The sequence below is a fragment of the Symphodus melops genome (genome assembly GCF_947650265.1).
Source record: "Symphodus melops genome assembly, chromosome: 3".
Taxonomy (NCBI): domain Eukaryota; kingdom Metazoa; phylum Chordata; class Actinopteri; order Labriformes; family Labridae; genus Symphodus; species Symphodus melops.
This window is the reverse complement of record NC_136693.1, coordinates 22,096,835-22,122,157: the sequence shown is the minus strand read 5'-3', so window position 1 is coordinate 22,122,157 and position 25,323 is coordinate 22,096,835. Positions and strand designations below refer to the sequence as shown.

General features: G+C 41.6%; 1 protein-coding gene across 2 annotated transcripts; it reads left to right on the top strand.

Moving 5' to 3' along the window:
* The first annotated feature begins 636 nt into the window (after positions 1-636).
* znf710b (zinc finger protein 710b) lies at positions 637-23,723 on the top strand. 2 transcript variants are annotated; one of them, XM_079338959.1, is made up of 5 exons: positions 637-838; positions 16,383-17,957; positions 21,631-21,822; positions 22,188-22,359; positions 22,970-23,723. In XM_079338959.1, exons 2-5 carry the CDS (start codon positions 16,425-16,427, stop codon positions 23,149-23,151), a joined length of 2,079 nt encoding a protein of 692 aa, XP_079195085.1. In that variant the 5' UTR covers positions 637-838; positions 16,383-16,424; the 3' UTR covers positions 23,152-23,723. The 2 variants fall into 2 exon arrangements, with proteins under 2 accessions (XP_079195085.1, XP_079195084.1); XM_079338958.1 differs by lacking the exon at positions 637-838 and adding an exon at positions 14,781-15,290.
* Positions 23,724-25,323: the final 1,600 nt, after the last annotated feature.

The following is a 25,323-nucleotide window of genomic DNA, read 5'->3' as shown; positions in this document are numbered from 1 at the left end:
TCAGTAGTTTAACACTGTAAATATAGTTCTACGTAAATGTATCTGCTAAAGGAGGCAATAATTATCTGCTTTCTGCTGAAACCAGACTGAAGGCTTGATTTAAAAATTAAAGTAAGACATTGTGACATTGGGCTACATTTAGCCTGCAAACCAGTCTTATTCCAGGATGCACTTTTCAGATGAACTTTCAGTTAAGCTTCACGTATCATATCCGATTGATCAACCAGTTATTATATTGATGACATGCTGAAAGTCAAACATTTGGCTATATTTTACTCTGGAGTCTGGACGGTATGTTTTAAGAATCTTTGCCAACATCGTCGCTTAATTCAGTCCTGTTGTGGGATGCAGACACAGCGCCACCTGGTGGAAGTGTTTAATGTCGAGCAAATAATGTGATTGAAGTAAAAAGAAAACAACTCCGTTTTTTGGTCAATTTTACAATAAAAAAAAACATACCCGTCGTTCTCCAAAAAACCTGCGCTTTTTTTATGTCAATATCGCCAAAACAATATCTGTCTTGTATGCCAAATAGTCGGTATGAAAGGTGGTAGAGTTGCTCGAAATCACTGCTAAAATGGTTTTACATTCGCCGACATGAAGAGTGCACGTTGTGTGGCGGTGATTTTCACTAAGTGAGCGCCTTACAGCAGCGCCTTTACTTGTGGCGTTGAGGAGGAGCTCCGTTGTTTATTCATTCACGTCAGCCCCTCTCTCTCCTGCCTTCCCTTCCCTCCTTCCTGCTCCACACAACGGGGGACCCTCCGTCTCTAAACTGTTTCCACACATTCAAATTAACCACAATCACGTCGCCACCATAAACCCATTTTGGAATCAGGTGAGTCGCTATTTTCTGTCTCTCTTTCTTTTGGCGAGCAGAGAGGAAATGTTTGCACTGGTGGCGTTGACTTGTCCGGCCCGGCGAGGCGGAGGAGGAGGAGTGTTTCAACATTAACTTATTAAATTCCTCCTGACCAGGCGGCTACATGTATGCGCGTGATGTATGGGCGATTTTTGCAGCTCTTGCGTTTTGCACGTTCGTCTCTCGGCTGTGATTTCACGTTATTCTTCCAACATATGGTCGATGTAGGTCAACAACTACAGTCAAAATGTCGTCTTTTCTTTTTTTACTTCCACATTCTCTCATGCCACAAACAGATGGCGTCGACACAGAGAGAGAGAGCGAGGGGATGGAGAGAATTGGGGGGGGGGAAGAGAGAGGCGCATAAAGGAGTAGGGACTACACCAGGCCACATTAGCCCGGGTCTAGCTGCCCCATCATTAATCTGAACCCACCTCGTCATGTCAGGACGCAGGAGGCTAACATGTCTTGCTCGGGCCTGTCTTGAAGAAAGTTTTTTGCTGTTTAGCTGTCGGGTCTTTTCTTTTAAAGATACAGCGCAAGTTTGGGGGGGGGGGGGGGGGGGGGGGGGGGGTTATGGGATTGTCTCATTGTAAAGGTAACGCTCATTCCGGTATGCTTTTTGGTCTAGGCTAGTCCACATGGCGTGCATTCGAGATCACATTTTGGTCGGAACCCCGTGCAGACAGAGGGGGGGATTTTTGACACCGCAGAGCACCGGGAAGATGCACTGCAGCTGATAACCTGTAGTCCGGGTTGCTCTCTCTTGTGGTGGTCTTTTCTCTCCCACAGGTTGGCTGATGGGCTGTCACAGATCATTGATAGGCCACAGGTAGCCTATATCCGCTCTGCACTAATGAGGGCAGGGCATATCTCACTTTGGCTGTCAGGGGACGTGCAGGTCCCCTCTGTCTGTCCTGGTTTACGTCTTGTTCTGGACTGCTTCACATTGCCATTTTAGGGAATTAAAATGCAAATCTAGAAAGACCAATAACAAAAAAAAAATTGCATACCGGCCATGCAGTGTCTCATAGAGTAAAGTGGATGGTGCACTGCATGCAGCGAGGCAGCAGCATACTGTGCATACCAGTTGGCAGCCTGGGGCCTATAGATGTGCTGTGATGCAGTTTGCAGTCATTGCACTTCAGTGGCTGGCAGTAATTAAAAAGACATTCTCCCCTTGTGGTCTATGGGTCATCTGATTGATGGTCATTTAGATGGAAGTGTTCAAATGACTCAGCATCAAGGTATCACTGCCACCATGATGATCTCTTTCAAATACTGCAGATCTTACAAGTATTTATTTTTTTCCTTCATTTTTTCAGAGGTGACCCATTTCTGTTGTCTTGCATCCCTAAATGACACTTTGATTTAACTGGCTTAATCATCTTAGTTCCATGAGGATTGCTGGGTGTCAACCATCCCTGTCCCAATCACCCTTTTCTTGGTAGAATTATTATTTTTTTATTAGAGCTCTAAAATTGAGCTGTTCCATGTTTTTTTTTTTTTCTTTTTCATTCCTTTGCTGCCTTAGGAATTGTGGTCAAGTGATGCTGCTTTGGTTTTTCTCACCTCCACCTCTGATTTTCTGAAGAGGGCATTTGTCAACTCTTTCTACTTGTTTTTTTTTTTTTTACCTGAATCTTCCAGCAGTAGTGGATGACTAGTCGTCGGAGCTTCTTTCACTGACTCTGTTCGATGGTAACATCTCCAGTCTGTTTTTACTCAGAGAGCATATCTCCAAATATTGAATTGCTTTGCTGACTCTCAGCTGGCTGCTGTATGTGTTGTCCTCTGTGTTAAAAACCTGTCCGTCATGTTGCTGCTCCAAGGTGAATAACAAAGGCAACATGATTTAGTGCTACGACTATGGTCTTGAAAGAGTGCTTGTTGATGTTAGAGTAGGATTTTGCCGTCATGTCATTTCTGACAGTTATCTAACTTGATTTAATGATAGCATAGCAAAAAAATAGCTGAGATCAACAACAAGCACTGACAAGTTCTCAACATTTCACATACTTTGTCTGAAGGATGCATGCCTCCAAGTTTAACAGAACAGTTTTTATTTTATTTCTTGGTTGGCTTGACTTGTACAGTGATGAATGAATTTCCCAAGTTTGGATCAATAATGTGTTATTACAATGCTACTGCTGCTGCTGCTACAACGCAATCTGTATGCTACTCAGGGAAACGTATAAGCCATTCATCCATGGATCTTCAGCTGCAGGGTGACTGTGTTGATTTAGGTCCAGCCAGCTTCATCTACACTTCAATAATATTCCACAAAAAAACCCCTGGCACCACTCATCATAGCAGCCTGAGAATTAGACACATTTAATTAAGATAAATTAAAATTAAGCGCTCACATTTTTCGTCTGTTGCTCTGTTCTTTATCAGGATGTGGGAATATAGCTGTGCTAAAAGGTTTAGAATAGCTGATGATGGTGTCAGCACATTGCAGCTCGGCTGTGCTGCAGGCAGGGTTTAAAAAAAGGGCTGATGTTTCTGGAAGCACAAAGGCCTAATGTGTGGGGTCTGTTTGTTATACAGCCATGCTGAACGACCTCCAGAGTGAATTGCCACTTTGTTGGTATACATACATTGTATTAGAGGAATGTTTAGGCCAATTTTAATGCTACCATACTCGCTATACTCACGCCTTCTCAGACAAACCTCTTCTTTATTCATTAGTAGATAAATAACACTGACATTTAGCTTTGTGTTTACACACGCTTTAACAGAGTACTGTGATGGTAATTTCTATCAACAATAATTGTTTTCCAAATTTGTAACAGTTGGCTATTTATTTGATGCATTAGCGTCCCTTGGAAAGGTCTTCTTAAACACCTTATATTGGGCCGAGCAAGTGCTAGGTTGTGTTTGTCTTTGTGTCAACTCCTGTTATCAGACGAGAATATGTCATCCACTATACTGCTGTGAGATGGAGTACTCGTAAATACTTGATCCTCTATTATTCCTGTAATGCCACCTTAAGGATGGTATTTGTGGTGTCTCGTGTTATATACCTGGATTGATTGAGCGGTTCGACTGTTTACCATGAGAAGCAGTACTAATATTCCTGGTGCCCTGAAAGATCTTGGAGATATTCTGACTTTCACTCAAGTGTCACCAGGTCAAATGTTGATGTTTTCGTCAACATTTACCAGAGGCATGGAAACAAAATGATGATGTGAAAATGATACTTAAAAAGTCTTTTCAAAGGAGCAGCTGGATTGATATTTGTTATTTTTATTTTATTAAATTTGTGTTTGAAATGCTTGTAAGGTACCAGTTATACTGGTCACTCTGGTGTGACTATGGGCTGTCTGTCCCTGCCAGCTCTGTGTGTGGAGTTGCTACTAGTCGTCTGTCTGCTGAGTCAGTTGTCAGTCATCTCCCATCCTGCCAAAAAAATTTAGATTTTTTTTTTTCTTCTTCTGCAGTTTAAAAGAACAAGATATTCCTTTCATTATTTTCAGCTGTAATAATTTCTCATTTCAAAATAAAATATAAGTGCTGCCTTCAGGTCTCGGCAAGCCTCTTTTCAATTAGCTAACTACCACTTTCCAGCATGGTGCAGAGCAGTGGCCTAGTTCATGCCCTCTTGAATGTAATTTTAGCTCGGTGTGTGTTTGCATGCATGAATCATGTGTGTGTGAAAGCCTCTCTGTTTTCTCTCTTTCTCTTATCGTCTCCCCTTCTTGACTTGACGCTCCTCCGGTAATGCTGCAGTAGTTACCTCTCAGTTTTTGGAGAATGTAATTTGTTACTGACTCTGTCACAGCCCTGTGTGTGGACCTTGTTGTTCTTGTGTGTGGAGACTCAGACTGTTCACACATTTTATAATGTTTCTTTTGGATGAGAGACCTGGAGTTGCTCATCCATTTCTGTAATACAGGTTTTACAATGGGGCTGTGGAAAATAGTGGTACTCCCATGTAGCAGGTTTATGTCCTTGCAGATGAAGATTTCATCAATGACGTGGTCCTCCATGGAGAACTGACATGTTAAAGTTGTACCGTTTACACCGTAAACAGTATAGCTATACAGTCTCACTCATGTATAATACAAACTAAAGAAAATATGGGGTCCAAATGAAGCTTGTTCATGTTTTCACATCATTGATATGCTAATGGTATATTATTGATAACTCTGGAGGATAAGATATGTTTTCTGATGTCTGTCCCATTATAAAACTCAAAAGCGCAATATGTGACCACACGCTTAAAAAAAGGTACTGCAGTCCAAATTCAAAACAAGAGAGCTGTCTCCCGCAGCCCCTTCCTCTCTCCCCATGGTCCATGTGAACACAAGTTGCTATGATATCACAGACACAGACGCTTCAGTGCTAAAAGAGCTCTGCATCGTTTTCAAAAGGATTAGTATTTTCCTAATGTTACCACGTTTCTGCAGAGGCTTTTAGGTCGGGAAGAATCCATTGTCTTAACAAGTTCACTTTCCCACTTCCATCACTGCAACACCTGTTTGTTTGCCATTTGCCTGGTGAACTGACGGGCGAGGGGTAAAACAACTGTGTGGGGTGCTTTAAAAGTGCCAGCTACTCGGGTCAAAACAAAAACAAACCATTCCTCACAGGAATCGAGGGAGACATACTGGCTGCTGCATTGAAGCCAGCACTTCAACATAGTTTCCTCAATGTCTGACGATAGGTCATTTTATGCTTTATTTTGTAAATTGAGACCATAGGAAATGGACCTTTTCAAATTCTGTATTTGATAAATTCGTATATTATAATAAAAGAAAATATAATAAAAAAACAAGATATCTGTGAAGAATTCAAATTGCTCCTAAGTGGAGGATTGATGTATTTAATTATTACAATTTGGAGTCAGTTTCACCTCTTATCACACTTCCTACACTGTCTGATGTTTTCCCCATGTCAACTTTTTTTTTTCTTTTATCCTTTTTGTTAACTTTGTCTTTGGCCAATGAACTTCCCTTTGTGTTACCCTGCTTCGTGTCATAAGCACCAGCTGAAGGAGTCATGAAGTGGTGATAGGTGCCATTTTCACACCGGCAGAAATCTCCTGAATAACTAACTCATTCCCTACTCACTACTCACGATATAGTTAGTTTCATATAGTGCATTCACTCAGAACAATGAAAAAAGTAATTCTGAACACTACTCTCTCACTTGCTGTAATTTGGGGATCTTTTCCGGCTTTGGTCTATGGACCAAATATATATATAATAATAATATAAATGCATGCCGTACCGAGACGAACCAAACTAAATCGCTTGGTGGAAACGGGGCTTCCAACGGAGCTGGTCGGGAGAATCTCCAGAGCAGTCCTCCCGTAACTATCTCCATATTATCCGGAGTGTGAAAACGGCAAAAGTAATTTGATCAGAAAAGGAATGTGTTAAACACAGAATCTTTTTAAATGAAAAATCAATATTTGGCCCTCCCTATCAGGTGTACTGCATACATGAGTACATGTGTGCTGGATACTAGAAGTCAGCTGTCCGTGTGAGGAAGAAGCCTACAGCTTAAAATTGCAATGCTAATGAATTCACATAAACAGAGAGATTTAATCCACGAAATCCTGCGAGGTGTAGAATCTCACAGAATCTGTGCTGATGGTGGAGGGATTAAATCTCTTCTTTCCTTTTAGTTACATCCTGTGAAAGAAGAGCAGAATGTGCAGTTTAAGCAGCCAGTACTCCCCATCTTCTGACATAGTGTCAAATAGTTTTAAAGAGTTCCCTTAAAGTGTATAATGATAATTATAATTCCATAGTTTTGTGAAAGTGTGTGTTGGGTTTCTCTGCTCTTATAGTCTGCGGTCTTCCTCACCTTTCACTGTGGCCGATCCAAACCATCAAAAACCTTTTTAATTTCTGAGGGTGATTGTTAGATAGACAGTATTGTATGAACAACATCTCCCCTTTAACCCTTCCCTTGGATTACATTGCTTCATATGGCAAATGAGCTCTTGAATTATCTGTCAACGATAGGATGACCATGTTGTTAGCAGCTTTACTTGAGTGAACACAGTTCTTGGGATTGGTCGTGAAATGAATTGGACAAACTGGACTAGCATCATATCAAGCGGCTGTGTTGCACGGTATTGCATTGTAGAAAATGTTCGCGTTGTCTGTTCAGATTGAATGGTTAAAATCTTAAAGCTCGTTTCCCCTGAGGTCTTCAGAGTTGCATTGAAGGGATATATTTGAGCTCATGTCGATAAAGTCAGTCATAGCGATTTCTTTTTCTCCATATAAAACATTTACTGTTAAAATGTTCTACCACACAGATTCCACTTGAAGCTGTGACTGGCTGTATCCGAGGGTGTCAATCACCTCAAGTTGATAGATAACACAATAATCTTCCACTCTGTTCAACCAATTACATCGGAAAAGACATGTCAAGTGTTTGTGACCACTCACCATTTTTGTAATGCAAAACCGTCTGTCAGGTGGAGGACTATCTGCTGAGCAAGGAAAATAAAACTTCAACCAGGAGGGTTGAATCTCCTTGACAATAAGTGCCTCCTGCTGAAGTTTCCTTGTGCATGGCACTGGACATAACTCTTGTCTGTGGGGGCGCTGTTGTGTAGCTGATCTGCAGAAGAACAAGTGTAAAGACCCTACATGTATCGGTCCCTTCAGGGTCACGTTCCCTGTCCGAACTTTAACCGTGGTGTTTGGATTTCTTTTGAGAAGTGCATTATTTCCTTTTTAGGGTCTTGTTTGCATTTTGATGCAGGTCTATCAGGGGGGTCAGGGATTCTGAATATATGTGTGCATGAAATGAGATCTGAACTAGAAGAGCAGAGCAATAAAGAAATGGTAGGGATGATTCAGGAAGAAAAAAGAAGTGATGAAGAAGAAAAAGGGGAGGGACAGAAAGAAAATAAAATAAAAAAGGGGAGAAGCTTACAGACACATGAGGGTTACCTAAAGGAGGAGAGGAGTGGTGTCATTTCAAAATGTTTGTGACAAAGCTCTGGAAACAAAATACTGGGCCCAAAGCAGCATTTAACAGAATAGCAGGGCTGACTCTTATCCTGAATTTAAAATGAGTCTTTTCTTGTAGCTACACTCAAAGTGATTCTGTTTGATGGCATAATGCCCAGCTTTTGTTTTATATTCTTGAATTTGTAGCGTGGCAGGTAAAAAATACAATTTCAAACTGTTTTCACACATGGTCTCCTAAAAATGTCTCGATGTTTCAGGACGACGAGTGACGAGTTTGAGGACTGAATTTGAAGACTGATGGAGGTGTGAGCTCATCTGATATAATAGAGTATTTCATACTGTGTATTTACCAATACATGCCAGTATGTTATCTTTTTGAATATTAAGTAAAAGCCCCTAATGAAGCGTGAGATCATTTTGAAATTGTGTCATCAACAAAGTTGATGCATCTGTGTTTAGATCAGTGTCGTTTTTAGCCTTAAAAGTTCCTTGTCTGTTGGTGAGTATTGTATGAAGCTAAGTCTTCAAATGGCATGTCGAAAGAAAGACTTTAGGTGGCTGTGGCTCTGGCGAGTCGGTCGTTTCTCAACCGGCTGGTCAAAGGGGTTCGATCCCCAGCTCCTTCTGCAAGACACTTAACTTTAAGTCGCTCCCGCTGAAGTGTCCCGTATAAATGTGTATGATGGGATCAGTTCATACTGACTGGACACTTTACAGCTCTGCTGTCAGTGAATGTGTAGGGCGTGACCTGTGGTGTAACGCAGCGCTTTGAGCGGTCAGAAGACAAGAAAAGCTATACAAGCTCGAGTCCATTTACCCACTCCTCTCTGCAGCTGCTATCAACTGGATCACTGCATAGGAATCAGGAGAAGACCATTTGCAGAGCCGTCTGGATCACTGCCTATTTTCACACTGAATGCACACCTGAGTCACAGCAGTATGGAAGTGCAATCCAACGTGACATGTCAGAATCAGCTTTATTGGCCAGGTGTGTTTTATACACCAGGTATTTAACTTTGGTAGACAGCTGTATGCTCTCTCTGTACTTTTAAACATTAAATAATAACAGCTAACTAAAAATACAAACAGCTAATTAAAGACTAATATGTACAAGACTGTCGCTTGTTACGACCAGGCTCGAGGGGGGAAAGGGAAGCAAAATAAAAAATGAGATGGGATTGGTAAAAACAAAGCCACTTATTACAAAAGAAGTAAAATTGTGATAGAAAAATAAAAAAAAGTGAGTCTAACAGAAAGGGCTAGTAAGTGTTCAAATCAATAAAGTATAACAGAAGGACTCTCAATTTGTGTTTTAAAAAACTAGCATTTTAATACGTGAAAATAAATTAAAATAAAATAACTACACCAACTAACCAAAAAAAGAATGAGCAGCACCTCTGCACCTCGTGACATACATTTTCCTTTTCAGCTTGACTTGTATTTTACACCATTGTTTGGTGGAATGAATGCACCATTGTTTCTTTTTTTGCAAAGCAAATAAACATCCATTCATCTTTATATGTCGTCGAAGATATCCGCTCCTTGTTCTTTATTATATCTTCCTTGAACGATGATGTTTTTGACTGCTCTTCAGTGTCAACACGACCGCAGTCATAGCCAACACAAACTGGTGAAAGTTGACTGAGTGTATTTTTTAATGTCACCTGATTAAACAAACCAACAAGGGGAAACAGTAGGACTGTTGTAGTTATTGTTTGAGGATGGCCGGCAATGATCATACCAAATACCAATGGACCGTAGTTTAAGAACTACGGCCAATAGGAGCAGTGTTGAGAATCATTGCAGATGAAGATAAAATACCTTTCCTCCTATCTACATACACGCACAGTTTACCTTCATGGAGCTGATTTCCCCCCACAATGATTGACATGTTGATGTTTGTGAGTGTGTGTGCATGTGTTCATTGGAGAAAGAGGCCTTTTGAAAGCCTTCCATTCTTCTTTTTCTTGTTCCTCTTTGCTGCAGCCATGTTTGTGTAACCACAAAATAGAGGGAGATAGGGTTTGTGCTCTCTTTCTCCCTCGCTCGCTCCCTGTTTTTTCTACCTCTTTCTGTTTTTCTCTCTCACTCTCTCTCCAGCACTCTTCCCCTCCCCCTCTCTCTGTTCCCTTTTCCTCATCTCTCCCTCTTTCATTCTCTCTCTCTCTCTTTCTCTCTCTCTCTCCCTCCCTTTCTTGCTCTGGCTTTCCATCAAGCATTACCTCTCTCTCTCTCTCTCTCTCTCTCTCTCTCTCTCTCTCTGTTCCTCTCTCACGTTGCACACTGCCCCTCCCTCCCTCCCTCTGTCTCGCTCTCACGTTGCTCCCTGCCCCATCTCTCTCTCTCTCTCTATTCTATCGTTTTTTTCTCTCTCTCTCTCTCTCTCTCTTGCTCTCCCTCTACATCCTCCCCTCCCCCACCGCTGCCTCTCATTTTCTCTCTTCCTCCTCTCCTCTCTCACTCCACCATTTTACTCACTCACTCACTCACTCACTCACTCACTCCCTCCCTCTCTCCCTCACTCGCTCACTCACTCCCCCTCCCGTCCCTGTTCTCTTTATCTCCTCCTCGCCCTCCCCCTTCAATCCCTCTTTCATTCCATGCAATCATCTGTTCTCTCTCTCTCTCTCTCTCTCTTTCTCTCTCTCTCTTTTCTGGTGCTTCCTCTATTACGCCCCCATTTTGTCCTCTGCTGTTTCCCTCATTCTCTCTCTCTCTCTCTCCTCCATGTTCTCTCTATCCCGTTGTTCACCACACTTCCCCATGACATTTATGGTACAAACTTTATTCAGAAATAAAAACAGTTTTCTATCCCAGAAAATAACAGACACGATAAAAAATAAATGCCATTGTTACCTTGGCTTTAGACTTTTCTTCCCATTGTTATCTACCCCACCAGTATTCCTTGGTTATTCAAATGAACCCAAATATCAAACCTCTTAGACACCTTCTGCCTTCTCTAACAATCTGCCCTGGTAGTGCTTTTTTGTCTATATTCAACATGTGGTTAACTCTCCCATCTAACAAACTACCACAATGGCCGTTGCCTTCCTCACGGGAATGCAAACTAGATGAACCAGGTACAGCCTCACCTTTCCCATTCACAGACAGGATGAGCTCATACACTGAGCTGCAAGTGTTGCAGTTGTTGCTCCATATGAATGACTCAAACACAATGTGACAAGTTGTCTGGTGGTTCTTCAATAAAATGTCAAAAACACAAACCTAAGAACATACTAACATGAGGCAAGATCAAGAAGTTTGGTCTACTAGGTGTATATTGAGAAGATTGCCCCGGTAACAGAGTGTTGCATGTACCACATAAAGCCACATTTGAAGTTCTTTACAACTGCAACCATCAAGCCATGGCTGCCGCTGTATTCTAATCTGCTCAAACTATCTCTTTTTGAACACCGATAGTTTTCCTCCCAGCAGAATAAAATTCAAAGGCTCAAATCATATTAAAAAACAAATAAACAAACGTTGAATTGTGAATAACAATCCACAACCTGAAAACAGATAAAGATTGTTGAATTAGTTTACGATTCCATCTGTAGCTCTTTTTAGTATCCAAGCTCAGCCATCATCACATCACATATTGATTCCGTGAAGGTGTTACATTATTGTCCCAGTCTGTGAATTCACATTGCATTTTGACGATTGTAAAAAAATATTTTTTTTTATTTCCCAAATTTGTGCACCGTAAAAAGTGCTGATATCTGTAATGAAAGTCAGTGTGAATGGCTGCTGGTACAATACCAGATAGTTTCATTATGGATATCAGCACTCTAGACAGTACACAGCTTTGGGAAATAGAAATACATTTTTTTACAATTTTATTTTCTTGAGCTATCAACAAAACTTAAGTTGAAAATATTGGAGTGCAAAAAAAAGTTTTAATAAATAAAATAAATCCACTACTTGTTTGACATTTAGAGATTTTTCAAGTTGTTGTTCTTGAAGGGCCAAGTGAGGATTCCATTCATGAAATGTTTCAGCTCTTTGACCTAATATACCAAAATACCACTATGTGCTTTAAAAGGAACCCGACTCCTGACAGCAGTATAGAGCCACATGGCTGTCTGTTCAGATACTTCCCACAAAACCAGGAAGTGGCAGTGGTTGATAGATTGGAGTCAACCCTGTCCAAACCATGTCAGGCACTGTCATCCCACCTCAGCGTCCTAAAGACAGGATGTACGGGTATAGACAGACTGCACTTAACTTTCCATTTAAAATGTTTCAGGCCTGTTTAGTCACCGTTCACTCCTAACTCTGATTATATTTGATCTATAACTAGCAAAGGCGTTTTTATAGCTCCGTTATACACATAATGAATCACCATTTGGGATGTTGGTTATGGTGTGTTTACATACAGCAAAGATAGATGGCTCTCTATGTGTGTCTTATACCCATTGGGTTTAATTTATCTCATTTTTTAAAGGTGTCCTCAAACATTTTACAATTTTGGAATAAGATTAGTAAACGGACAAGGCAGATCATCTTTTCTTGTAGCTGACAAATTGAAATCAAACCCTCTTGACATGTAGTGAAGCTGAGTCGGTCTGTTAGTTCCCTGTAAATGGAAAATGTTTGATCATTGGAAACTATCACTTTGACAACATCCCAAACTTTCTACAACAGTAAATCAGGTGTTTGACTAACTTCAGATCAGGATTTAAAAAAAAGGGAACTGAATGAACGTTTCAAGTTTTTGTTTTCACTATTTTCATTTCAGCCAAATTCAATTTCACAGTGAGGTGACATTGTGTTCCTCCAAGACTGTGATGCTGCACAAGACATTTGAGAATGAAGAGATAGAAACATGGTTTGAAGTGCAAAAGAAACAAAGTGTCCAAGAAGTGTTAAAGACACCAACAGTATCTGATATTCCTGTCCTTGTAAAGGACTACACATACAGAATACATAGAACAATGCAAATATGACTATAGACATGCACATCAAAGAAGGTAAACTGTGCAATAGAGATCAATTTAAAAAGAGTATAGTGTGTCTGTCCAAGCCGATTATAATGTTTAATGAATTTAAATTGGATTTGAGTGACGAGGAAACGTTGTTACGTGATTATCTGTGTTAGGATTGAGAAGAGAGGAGTTGGGTTGTCGCAACAGGACCAATAAAAACATTAACTATGAGTTTAAGAAAGTTTTATTTTGTAAGTGGTCAACCCCCATGATTAAATCTAAGAGTTAGAGCAAACTGTAAGTAAAAGACAATCAACAACATTTGATTTAAATATGCGTAAATGTGCTCAAACAACATCGGGATAAAAGATAAATATTTCCACCAAATCCAAAGAATGACACCGACACTGCTGCTACAAAACTGCTGATAACCCTCCCCAAAATTTGAAAATAGTTTATTGTATTTATGTTATCCCGTCCAGATAATGATTTATGACAGTAATTGTTCACACATTTGGTGTATGAAACATGGCATTTTTCTTTTTTATTAAATGTTGAAATGAAAATATGATGGATTCCCTGTTGGAGGTTTTTGAAACTGTAGAGGCTGTATAAGACAAATAAGACTTGGTTTAGTTTTACCAACAATATCACTGGAAAAGTGGAAAATGTCACAGAAATGTTGATTTAAGCATAAAGCCCAATATGATCTCAATTATTATGAATGATAAATTCGACTTTTCCAGCCCGTTCTAAAGTTCTCAAAGAATAAAACAAAAACAGTGAAAACAATAAAACGGAGATGTCTTGCAGTTTGTGTTTGGTGAATCCCCAAATACATTCACCAGTGGCTGCTTCTAATCTGACGCACATAATGCAAGGGTGTACGTTTCTGAATGGGACCCAAAGTGAAACATTTTGTTCCCTACAACATTTCACGGCAACAATCATCCCTATGAAAAGGTGAGGATTTAATCTCACACTTCCTCCTGAATAGTGAACGAGCGAGCTGATGGTAAACAAGGCGCAGTGAGAAGAGTGAACTCAAGATGTTTTTTGTCCTGTGACATGAGAGGATGCAGAATGGATCCACAAAAGAGAGACGGACAATACAAGCGCTTCTAACAGGTTAATGAGCACAACGTCATCTACTATTACAATCCTCAGTTTATTTATCTGTACATTGTCTGAAGAGACTCCACCTTTATAATTGCAGCTTTGTTTTTTTCCGTCTCCATCCTGTTACAGTGTCTCATATGAATGAACACTCAGAAGTCTTTATGGTAACTTGTGTAAGACTTGTGTGTTTCGTACTTTAAATCATTACGTGAATGTCGCTCTATCTCGACTCCCATTTTACCATTTGTCCACGTGGTTTGCAGCTTTGGCGTCGACTCCGTTTCATCTTTGTCAGGATGGGCATGACCTTTATGGACTCACAGGGCCACTGATGGCATCGTCTCATAGCTCAACTGTTATCTCATCTCAGTCATTTTACTAAGGGTGCGTGCTCTGGTGGTGTGATGATGTGAAGAGAGATACAAGTCCCTCACACTGGAACCTCCATGTTTCCTGAACTGTCAATCAGAAAACTTCATTAGTGTGCGTGATAAAGGCGAGGAGAGGAGGAGACTCGGGCCTGTTTGATGCATCAAGATGATCAGCACCATACCTTTTTATTTCCTCCCCTAACTCATTTCATCTGCCTCTTCCCTCCATCTATCTTTTTCTTATTCTTTTACCGCATTCTGCTCAACTCATCCCATCCCCCTCCATCTCTCTCTCTCTCTCTCTCTCTCTCTCTCTCTCTCTCCCCTCTACCCTCCACTCCCTCCACCTCCTTCTTTTTCTCCATCTTCTTCTTCTGTCTTTCTTTCGCTCTCTCTGTCCTCCATTCGCTCATCTCCTTGTCAGTCACCTATCTCTCCCTCTCTTGTTTCTCCCTCTCTCCTATCAGACACTTCTCCTCCCAAGTCTGTGCACGAAACAATCTTCCAACACTTTTCCCTACTCATAAACACTGCTTGATAAATGAGAGAGTGAGGAGGGGGGGGGGGGGGGGAGCATGGAGGGAACACAGAAAGGAACTAAGAAAGACATTGGGGAATAAATAGATTGAGAGGCAAAGAAAGAGTGATGGACGGAATGATGAGAGAAAGGAAGGCGAGAGAGGCAGCCCCATGGATCCATAATTTCTGCCTGATAGGATTTGATTGTATTTGTTGTTGTTGGTGTGTGTGTGTGTGTGTGTGTGTGTGTGTGTGTGTGCGACTTTGAGCCCCACATTGTGAGAATTCCTTTTAGCTGTTTGTTTTTTAAAACCTACTGGCAGCACATGCTCATGTGTTGGAGGACTATTTGTTTATTTTAGCTGGTGTCACCAACAAAACTGTGTGGAAAAGGGAAGAAGAAGAAGAGGGATGGAGGCAGGCAGTGTAAGCTCCGCCCCCCTCTCATCCCTCACGTATAAATAGGAGGCGAACAGAGCCTGTTCTCACTCCACACTTGCACTGAAGAATGAGATCCTTAAAGCACCTGAAACCTCACAGCAGGAGGAGCGTGGTGAGTTTTATCTTAGCATGTAAAGAGCGACTTTACTGAGCTGGTGAGGACCAGGTCCAGCTAGAAACTGTGTTAATGCTCTGTGACGGTTCTTTGTTTCAAGTTGATGTTTGCAGATTTACTGATTTCATTTCATGAAATCATGATCGCCTCTTTTGGAGCTTTTCTCAACTCTCACTTTGTACCTCTTCTCTCCTGTCTGCCTCTTTTACTTCTCAGTCTTTATCTTCCTGTCTGGCTTTCATTTTGTCATTTTCTTTCTCCTGGTTGCTCACGGCCTCTCCCTCCCTCCCTCCCTCCCTCTGTCTCCTCATATCTTTCTTTCTTTCTTTCTTTCTTTCTTTCTTGTTTGTTTCCTCTTGCTCTCTTTTGACTGCTGCCTCACACTCACCCTCTCACTCTCTCACTCTTCTCTCCCTCCCCTCCCTCCTCATCTCTCTCTCTCTCGCTCTCTCTCTCTCTCTCTCTCTCTGTGTCCCCTCCCTCTGCCTCTCTCCATCCCTCCCCCCTTGTCTCCTTATCGCTCTTTCTCTCTCCCCCCCTACATTTCATTTTCTCTTTCTTTCTTTTTCTCCTCTCCCCCCTCCCCTCCACGAGACTCATGCCTGCTCTAAGCTCTTTCTCTGACTCCCCTCCCTCCCTCTGCTTTTTCCTCTCCCCCCTCTCTTCTCTCTCTCGTCTCTCCTCTGTTTTTGTCTCCTGCTTTTCCATTCTTTTTTCATTTCTTAATCTTGCTCAGTTCTTTCTTCCTCTTTTTCCTGTTTTTTGGATGTATGTGTCTGTCTGTGTGTAGATCAGTAGGCCACCTAATCCCCTAACACACACACACACACACACACACACACACACACACACACACCATACATGGTTGGCACTCTGGATTAGAAGGTGTTTTACACACTTCCTGTATATCCGTCACTCACTGGGTCTAAAGGTTGTCTTTAGACACTTATATGTTTTTACCTTTTTGTTGTTTTGTGACCAAGTTGGTTCCAGGTAGAAAAAAATAATGCAGCTACCGACGAAGTTTCTACGATGCTTCCTTGTCGTGCTAACGGCTTACCTTTCTGTCCCCTTGCGTCTCTGTTCCAGGAGGAGGCGAGCCGGCGCCTGGGTAGATGTGAGCCCAAGGTAATGGCCAGGCTGGTGGACATAGGCACACAAACAGATCCTGTAGTCGTGCTGTCCTTGGCCCAGGCTGCCGTGCTAGGTCTCATCTCCCAGAATGAAGTGTTCGGAGCTACTATTGCACCCAACGGCTTCTACACCGGCGAACCCAAAGAGTCCCCTGCACCACCAGTAGACGGAGTCGACTACGAGTACGCAGACCAGCTTATCGGAGCCAACGGAGACTACCTTGGAGACAACTTGGGAGAAGACGGACAGATGCAACCCAGCTGCAGCCAGAGGAGGTGGCAACAGGGGCCGCCTCAACATCCCGACGGGAAAATGGTCGTCCCCGATCGCCTCAGTCTCCAGGGCGGTGACGTGTCCTCGTCCCATGTTAAAGGGGAAGTTGTGAACTCTGGAATGTCCTCGTGTGTCCACATGCTGAACAATTTGGCTCCCAGAGGTGGATTAGTACAGGTGGATCCTGCCACCCTCAGAGGCACTAACAAGAGCTGTGTAGAGTGTGAGCGGGAAGCCTCCAACCAGCAGCAAGCCAACACACACGTTCACCCTCCTCCCCCCCCTCAGGTGGGCCACAGAGGAGGAGAGCAGGGTCACAGAGGACTGCAGGGCCAGCGTCCAATGGGAGCCCACGGTCGAGGTGGCAGAGAGGATGAAGAAAATGTGGAACACCAGGGGAACAGCATGATGAAGCCCTCGCAGCAGGATGAGGCCATCAGCAGCTACTTCCAGACCAGCGAGGTCGGCAGCTACGATTCGGGGGAGATGGGCATGGGAGGCGAGTACGAAGACAGCAGCCAGAGCATGATGTGGAACGACGGGAGCGGAGGAGGGCAGCACCAGCAGCCTCCTCACCCGCAGCCCCCTCGACGGCACGGCGGCCGCAGAGTCGACCGGCTAGATATCAACATTCAGATCGATGAATCATACTGTGTGGATGTGGGAGACGGTCTGAAACGCTGGAAGTGCCGCATGTGTGATAAGTCTTACACCTCCAAGTACAACCTGGTCACGCACATCCTGGGCCACAATGGCATTAAACCTCATGCTTGTCCACACTGTGGAAAGCTCTTCAAGCAGCCAAGCCACCTTCAAACCCACCTGCTGACCCACCAAGGCACTCGCCCTCACAAGTGCACCGTCTGCAAGAAGGGCTTCACCCAGACGAGCCACCTGAAGAGACACATGCTCCAACATACTGACGTCAAGCCCTACAGCTGCCGCTTCTGCCGCCGCGGCTTCGCCTACCCCAGCGAGCTGCGGGCGCACGAGGTGAAGCACGAGCGAGGACGATGTCACGTCTGCTCGCAGTGCGGCATGGAGTTTCCCACCTACGCCCACCTCAAGCGCCACCAGACCAGCCACCAGGGCCCACACACCTTCCAGTGCACAGAGTGCAATAAGTCGTTTGCTTACCGCAGCCAGCTCCAGAACCACCTGCTGAAGCACCAGAGCCCGAGGCCTTACACCTGCTCCCAGTGTGGCCTGGAGTTTGTGCAGCTCCACCATCTACGTCAACACTCGCTCACTCATAAGGTACTTAAACCGCCGCCCGATACTTCCGCTTCTTCTTCTACTTCCGCCATACTTTTCTCCGTACATGTGACCTGTGTAGACTAGACTGGCGAGGGTTAATCTGTCAACACGAGCCACGAGAGAACACAAACAGACGTGCACAAAAAGGGGCACTCTTGGATCACCAAAGTGAGGCTACCACATCTGTTGTTTAAAAAGCCTCGCCCAAGTTCATCCCTTTTCATTTACACACTGAGAAGTGGGAGCAGTAGACATAGACTCATCTTCATCCATCCTCTCCATTTGCAGACCTTTTTGTGGCCTCATTTCCCACATTTGTGAGAAAGCGATAAATGTCGCATTCTAATTAAGACTATAAAAAAGGGTTAGGGTTAGGGTCCTCCTGAAGTTACATGGGGAAAAAAACATATTATTGACAGCTTTGGTCCATTCAAGACTTGTTATTGTAGTGCTTACAAGTCTGGATCAGGATGTGTGCCTGTTGTTTACTGTCCTATGTAGCGTCAGGATGTTTGTTTTGTTGAAGGAATTGAGCTTCTTTCTTTCTCAGAGGTTATTCAGGTAACAAATCACAGTTCCGTAACAAGATAATTCCTTATCAGCAGTAAAATGCCTATAAAAATTCATCTTCCGTCACACATGCCAGGTCACTCTTGATCTCAATGGGTTAATTACCTGGTTAAAAAAAAAGCAACAACCTTCTCATTGTAACCGAGGACTGCAGATGGAAATGAGCAAACTGATAATCTGATACAAAGCATCTTTTCTCTGTGAGATTAATGACACTAACAGCAACTAATTTCTGAATCCCTTCTCTTTAAATATAAAAAAAAAAGGATCCTCAAAAGGGTTTTAAACGGCAGAGGAAATGACCAGTACAATCTCTGCATTACAGAAAGAGTGGATTCTTTACCTTCACTTCACCGAGCGCCTGCATGGCATGCCCTCTTCGAAGTCCTCGTCTGAACTGAGCTGTCTGTACATGCTCTTTGCCCCCTGCCTGTTCTACACACGCCATTACTCTCATGCACACGTGTGGAAGAGATAGCCGAGGACACTGGGAAAGCACAGAAACACAACTCTCTTAATTCTGTCTCAGTTTGAGCCCTGAATGATTCAGGTCATTTTAAAAACTGCATCCCTTCACATCTTTGTATTTTCCTGAATCTGCACTCTTTGAGAGTAGGTTGGACCAGGTCGAATATTTCACACACACACAAAAAAGCCACAGTTACAAATGAAAAAGGTCAAATTGTTAAGGATTGACCTTAATTTGATTACTCTAAAGGGAACACAAATCCTAATCCCCTCCAATCATCCCAAATGGAAGAACAGCTGGAATTCTCTGTTGTGGCTTGTGTTGTAGCATGCTGTCTGTTCACTGCTCCCTCTGCTGGACATCACAAACAGTCCATTTGTTTAGCAGACAGAGGGAGGACTGCCAGACTGGCTGGTGACAGACCAGTGAACTGTAATACTTATTTGTTCTTCTCAATAACCCAGAATCCAGTTATACAGGCCCACTTTGTGTCTGCGGTTATTAACTGCAGAGTGGCGCGTGAGGTGCAGCAGCATATTCACTCAGACTAGCCTCAAGGCCCGAGCTGGAGTGAGTCGTCTGCTCTTGTGACCTGCTTCTCAATGTTTACGCTTCCCGTCGCATGTGCTGGAGACTATGAGAAGAGCAGAATGCTGATGTTACAGGGTACTTCTGTCTGATTGTTAGTATTTTTTTTTTTCTTTGCAGTGAAGGAGTCACCTCTTTTGATACCGTTTAATAGATGCTGTTGGGTTTTGATATGGTCAAACAAATGGGCAACATTTTACAAGCAGGATGTGAATATCAGAATGTTTGACAGAAGTGTCACCAACATCCCACTTCAAAAAAACTGTAGCGTTGTCATCATAGTACACAGTCCTTGTACTATATTTACATGACATAATACAATCATTACTGCTGTTCTGTTTCATGCCAGTTTCTTTTTTTTATCAGTGAATTAAGCTTGATGTGGACTTTACAGCAGCACCAACATCAAGCCAGGGACTTCCCAACTTCTGTAGCCAGTGCTGTATAAAACATCCAGGGGATTCAGAAAGTTACCTGATGGGTCATAGCACGAGCCATGTTTTTCTTCCTGTAGTTGTTGATTTAGTTACATAAAGTGATACCATTCAATAATTGCCAAAACAGCTGGCACAGTTTGCTGGTTCTGTTTCTCTTTGGTGGAGTAGTGCAGGCTATACGCAGGTATACCAATTTATTTACTCTATATGGTGTACCTGCTTTTAAATCCTCTCATGCGGACACACGGTGTCAAAGCGCTTCGAAGAAAAGCGCTATATAGGCTCCAATCTATTTACCCTCTGATTTACACCAATGATTGATTGCCAATATTCGTGGTATGCTGCACATTTTTTTCCCTAGTATGGTGAAGGGACTCTCTAATTGTTCCATACACACTAGCTAAATATTACAAATGTTATTGTTTACAACAGAGGTTGTTTATCCTCTACTGGACAGACCACTGATATATCTTTAAGGACCACTACACCACTGATTCTCTGATTTATATAAATCAAAGGATTGCCAATGATTCTTAAATGTGATTATTGTCTGGCAGGTTTGGGAGTCAACACATGCTCTCTTTTTCTGTGATTTTCATTTTAGATAAAGAGATGATTAATTGCTATGAGCATACTGATGATGAAAACATTGGAAATTGAAAGTCCAACTTAATCCCAAAATAAGTTTCTTTTTGATCTTAAAACACGTTATTAATGTAATTTCAAAACAAGCTTATTTAATGTTATACTATGAACCCAGTATGGATGTTATTTGATTGCTTTGGTTGTGTTATGGCCTAGTTAAGTTTCCTAGAGGAGTCCTGACCTAAAGAAACAAGCGGAGCTAATGTTAGCCGCAGCTTGGCTAATGGCCTCACCTGATATAGTGTAACTAACAAAGACTGTCAGAAATGAAGAATGAACATGCAATACATTCATTTAGTTTTACTTGTTGTATTTGTCTTTTTCTAAATCTTTAGGGGATGATATGTAACATTATATACATATATGTATGTCCCATGTAAATATATTCTCCCAGGGTTTGTTTTTCTCACCTTTGTGTTCCTTTATCTCGTTTCTGTGTCACTCCGAGGATCAAACATGTTTCATGAGTTCATGTGTTCGTTTTTCTCATGGTGAAAAAGAGACTCTTCTGCGAAAGTACAACTGAAGGAGAAAAGAAAAGAGAGATTATTTTGTTTGGTCCAGAAATCTGCTCTTAAAGTCGCTTCGTAAGCCTTTAAAGAAACACTTCAAAATGTGTGAATTGGAACTCAGTGACACTTAACGTTTTGCTAGCATTGCTTAACTCTGGCTGTTTAACCCAATAGAGCGAGCAGCAAAAATATAAGCCACTTAGAACATTTGTAGAAAAAATTAAGCTAATCAAAATGTTTGTGCTTATGCAATATGATGAACAAAACACATTGTTTTATTTGTTTGTAAGACTGGAGACATCTAGAAATCCTAAACCAATACAGTCGTCAAATCGTTTAATAGAAGACACAATCTGCGGTTTCTTTTTTCCCCTTTAATCAGCTAAAGAAGGAGGAAAACATGCTGTATGTATGTAATGATTGATCCTATCATTTTATCTGGTGCTCTTCAGGGAATGAAAGGCCACAAGTGTGACGTGTGTTCCCGGGAGTTCACCTTGTCTGCCAACCTGAAGAGGCACATGCTAATCCACAACAGTGTCCGACCCTTCCAGTGTCACGTCTGCTTCAAGAGCTTCATCCAGAAGCAGACCCTCAAGACCCACATGATCGTACACCTGCCTGTGAAACCCTTCAAATGCAAGGTGACTCAACTTTATGAATTATATGTAAGATGTTGCGTTGATGGTTACAAATCCAAGATGCATTTTGGGGCGTAAAGGGATGATGTCTGTTCAATTGAACAGGATTATTATCATAGAATAGAAAAGGAAATGTGCTGACAGGAGCCGTTCTGATGGGTGCATCATATTGTTATGAGCTTTGACTTGTGTGGTTTGCTATAATATATGAAAGTTACAGTTTGAGAATTTCCAAAAGGTTGAATCTGACAGAACAGTTGAATGATATTTATTAGGATTTGAGGCTAATTTGACATTTATCTGCATTTTTCTGTACAACTAGATTACACGTTTACCAATTTATATAGCAGTACTCGTCTTTTTTCCAGGTTTGTGGCAAGTCTTTCAACAGAATGTACAACCTGCTGGGCCACATGCATCTGCATGCTGGCAGTAAGCCCTTCAAGTGTCCTTACTGCACGAGTAAGTTCAACCTGAAAGGAAACCTGAGCAGACACATGAAGGTCAAACACGGGATGGATGTCTCACCGGAAGGACAAGGTGAGGCCTGTGATCTATGTTACTGTGTACTTTCTTTAACAACTACAGTGAAAGTGTTCTGAATTATTTTCCTGTTCTGCATGTATGTCCAACCTGACATTCATATCCAGACGTCGTGGCAGCTTGGTTTTATAGTATTCTCCTTTGAGGCAATAATCAATATGCTGTAACCCAGCCTGAACATGACAGCAAAGTCACCAGGCTTCACCATTTTTATTAGATGGGTCTATGTGTTTTATTTGTTTAATATGTTTTTCCGTTACTGTGCAAATGGACACGTGTCCAACCTTTTTATTGATTCTGTTTTAATTCTCAGGCAAAGATTCACTTTTTTTTTTTTTTCACTTTCAGAAATTTTTTTTTTTTTTTTTTTTTAAATCTCAGCCATACGTTGTGTTTTTTATTTGATACATTCACGAAAGAAGCCTAAACCCTTTTCTACAATGGTACAGAGAGAGAACTACTTAACATTATTGTTAATTGTTGTACTTAACTGTACCTAACATTATAGCGATAAAGCACGTTTTGCCCCCCAAGAAGGGGGATACTAATAACCAAGTTTGAAATACTGTATACTCGTTAATGTTTTCTCTTTAAAACTATATTTCAGAAGTTCTTCCAGAGATGGAGAGCCAGGGCGAATATGAAGGACAGAACTTCAACTTTACATCACCAGACAATATGGACAATGGTGGCTCCCAAAACCTCACCAAACTCACCACAGCAAACATGGAGGACATGGAGGAGTATTACAATTTCGGGAAGGATACAGGCAGCTACACTACTCCCTGAGAAGTGATGGACCAGAGTTTCTTTTTATTGTTATAATTTTGAAGGCAGAAAGGAAATTACAGAGATGTTGTGAAGGCTTTGAGAGACACTGGGGGGGAAGAGATTTTTTTTTAGTTTTTGGCCTCCTTCCAGAAGAGCCAGAACTACTGGACTCTGATGGGAAGCCAGGAAGGAGACGCACTTCTAAAGAGACATTTCAGCTCTGGTGCTGATAGCAGTAGACACTGAAACTCTTGACTTCTTGAGCTCCTTTTTTGGGATTAGTGCGCTTGTCGACACAAAGACTCTCACTGGCGGACAGTCGAATCTTTCTGTTGTGTGTATGTATCAGTTATTTTGAAGAAGACAAACATAAATTATGTTTGATATGATAACAATGTGTATACCATTTTAAAAATGTGTATACATTTTTAAAAATGTGTATACAAAAATGTGTATACAAAAATGTGTATACCATTTTAAAAATGTGTATACCATTTTAAAAATGTGTATACCATTTTAAAAATGTGTATACCATTTTAAAAATGTGTATACATTTTTAAAATGGTATACACATTTTTAAAAATGTATACACATTTTAAAAATGTGTATAAATTTTTAAAAATGTGTATAAATTTTTAAAAATGTGTATACACATTTTAAAAATGTGTATACCATTTTTGTCATTCACTACCAATGTATGCCCTTATTCTTTTTGACTGAAAGTGCCAGCTAGAAGCATTTGCAACAAACTTTCCACCGTGTCGGCTATTTACTCACTCTATATCGAACTTTTGATACATGGTCACAACATATTCATAGGTTTCAATGCTCTTACTAAACAGTTTCTAATAGTAGTAACTTCTTCCTGCCCAGCCCTTAGTTTGAACAGACTTCCTTCAATATGCATGTGCTTCTTGCACAGGACATTGTAGCCTTATTCTTGATGGGGCACCTACAATCTGTCAAATGTCGACAAATATCTGAAAGCAATGTCTCAAAACAATGTTACTGACGTGTAAAAACCTTTCACTGTAAAAAGGATTCTTCAACATGCAGTGTGTTTACCTACCATTTCTGTTCCACATGGTTCAGCCTGACATCAATCATCGATCTGGTGTAGTAAACATACCGCTCTTGTTTTTGAATCGCTGAGTGAAAAATACAAAGCACTTTTTTATTGAGACCTGACTTCTTGTCTGTCAACTCATTTGCATCTTGGTGAAATATCATGGTCGACTCGTTCAAGCTCCCAGAAAGGCAACATAATATTTAATACAAACAGATGTGCTTTCTAAGCAGGTTTGTTTTTGTCATTGACTTCCTTTATATTTTATCAGTAGGTATTCACATCTGTCAGTTCAAAAGCAAATTGACAATTTTCTTAACAAACTGCTTTTCTTCAATTTGGGTTTTTTGTTCTTTGTAGTTTAAGCATTCTTTAATCCAGGCCAGTTTTCACTTCACTGTCAGTTCAGTAAATTCAGTGAGAGAACTAAAACAGAGAGATGTGGATCAAATTTGAGCTGTAAGTTTAAAAGAAGAAAATAAAAAAACATGGAGGTCCTGTTGACATTCTGAATGATTGAACTGAAAGTTGACGACGTCCTGGACTTGTCCTGCTTTTCATATTTCTGTTTGGGGAAGATGGTCAGCTTCCCCTGTCCTGCCATGCAGGTCAGCCTTGTTATGCACACTAAATCTGAGGAATGGTCTTCTTGTTCATTTTTTGAAAGGAATATCAAACTGAGACCTCATGGAAAACAACCATGAATTATTTAATAAAGGTTCTATAGTTTGAAACGATAAAGACTGCTTTTTTTTTTTTTTAATCTGTTGCTGTTTGGAGAAAATTCTGCAGTCAGGTATTTGTGGCCATGATAGTACATGTCTGGATGGAGTAATGTCAGGTAGTCCATCACTTCTGATTAGAAATGCCTAGAAAGAAAAACCAACAGTATTATTTGCTATTAAAATTAGTACAAAGTTGGGGTCGCCGGTGGCGCAGCGGCAGAGCGCGCGATCCCACGTTCGCGTCCGGCCTGTGGCCCATTTCCCGCATGTCTCTCCCCCTTTCCGACTCTATCCACGTTCCTCCCTCTATAAGAAAGGCATAAAAAAACGCCAAAAAATAAATCTTAAAAAAAAAGAATCCTAAAATTTGTACAAAGTTGACGGGGTTTTTTGCCCCAG

Bases quoted from the DNA above. Each gene is read 5' to 3' on its own strand.
- znf710b (XM_079338958.1), top strand. From the start codon at position 15,246: ATGAGATCCTTAAAGCACCTGAAACCTCACAGCAGGAGGAGCGTG. The intron at 15,291-16,382 runs GTGAGTTTTATC...TCTCTGTTCCAG, and splicing joins CTCACAGCAGGAGGAGCGTG to GAGGAGGCGAGCCGGCGCCT. The intron at 17,958-21,630 runs GTACTTAAACCG...GGTGCTCTTCAG, and splicing joins AACACTCGCTCACTCATAAG to GGAATGAAAGGCCACAAGTG.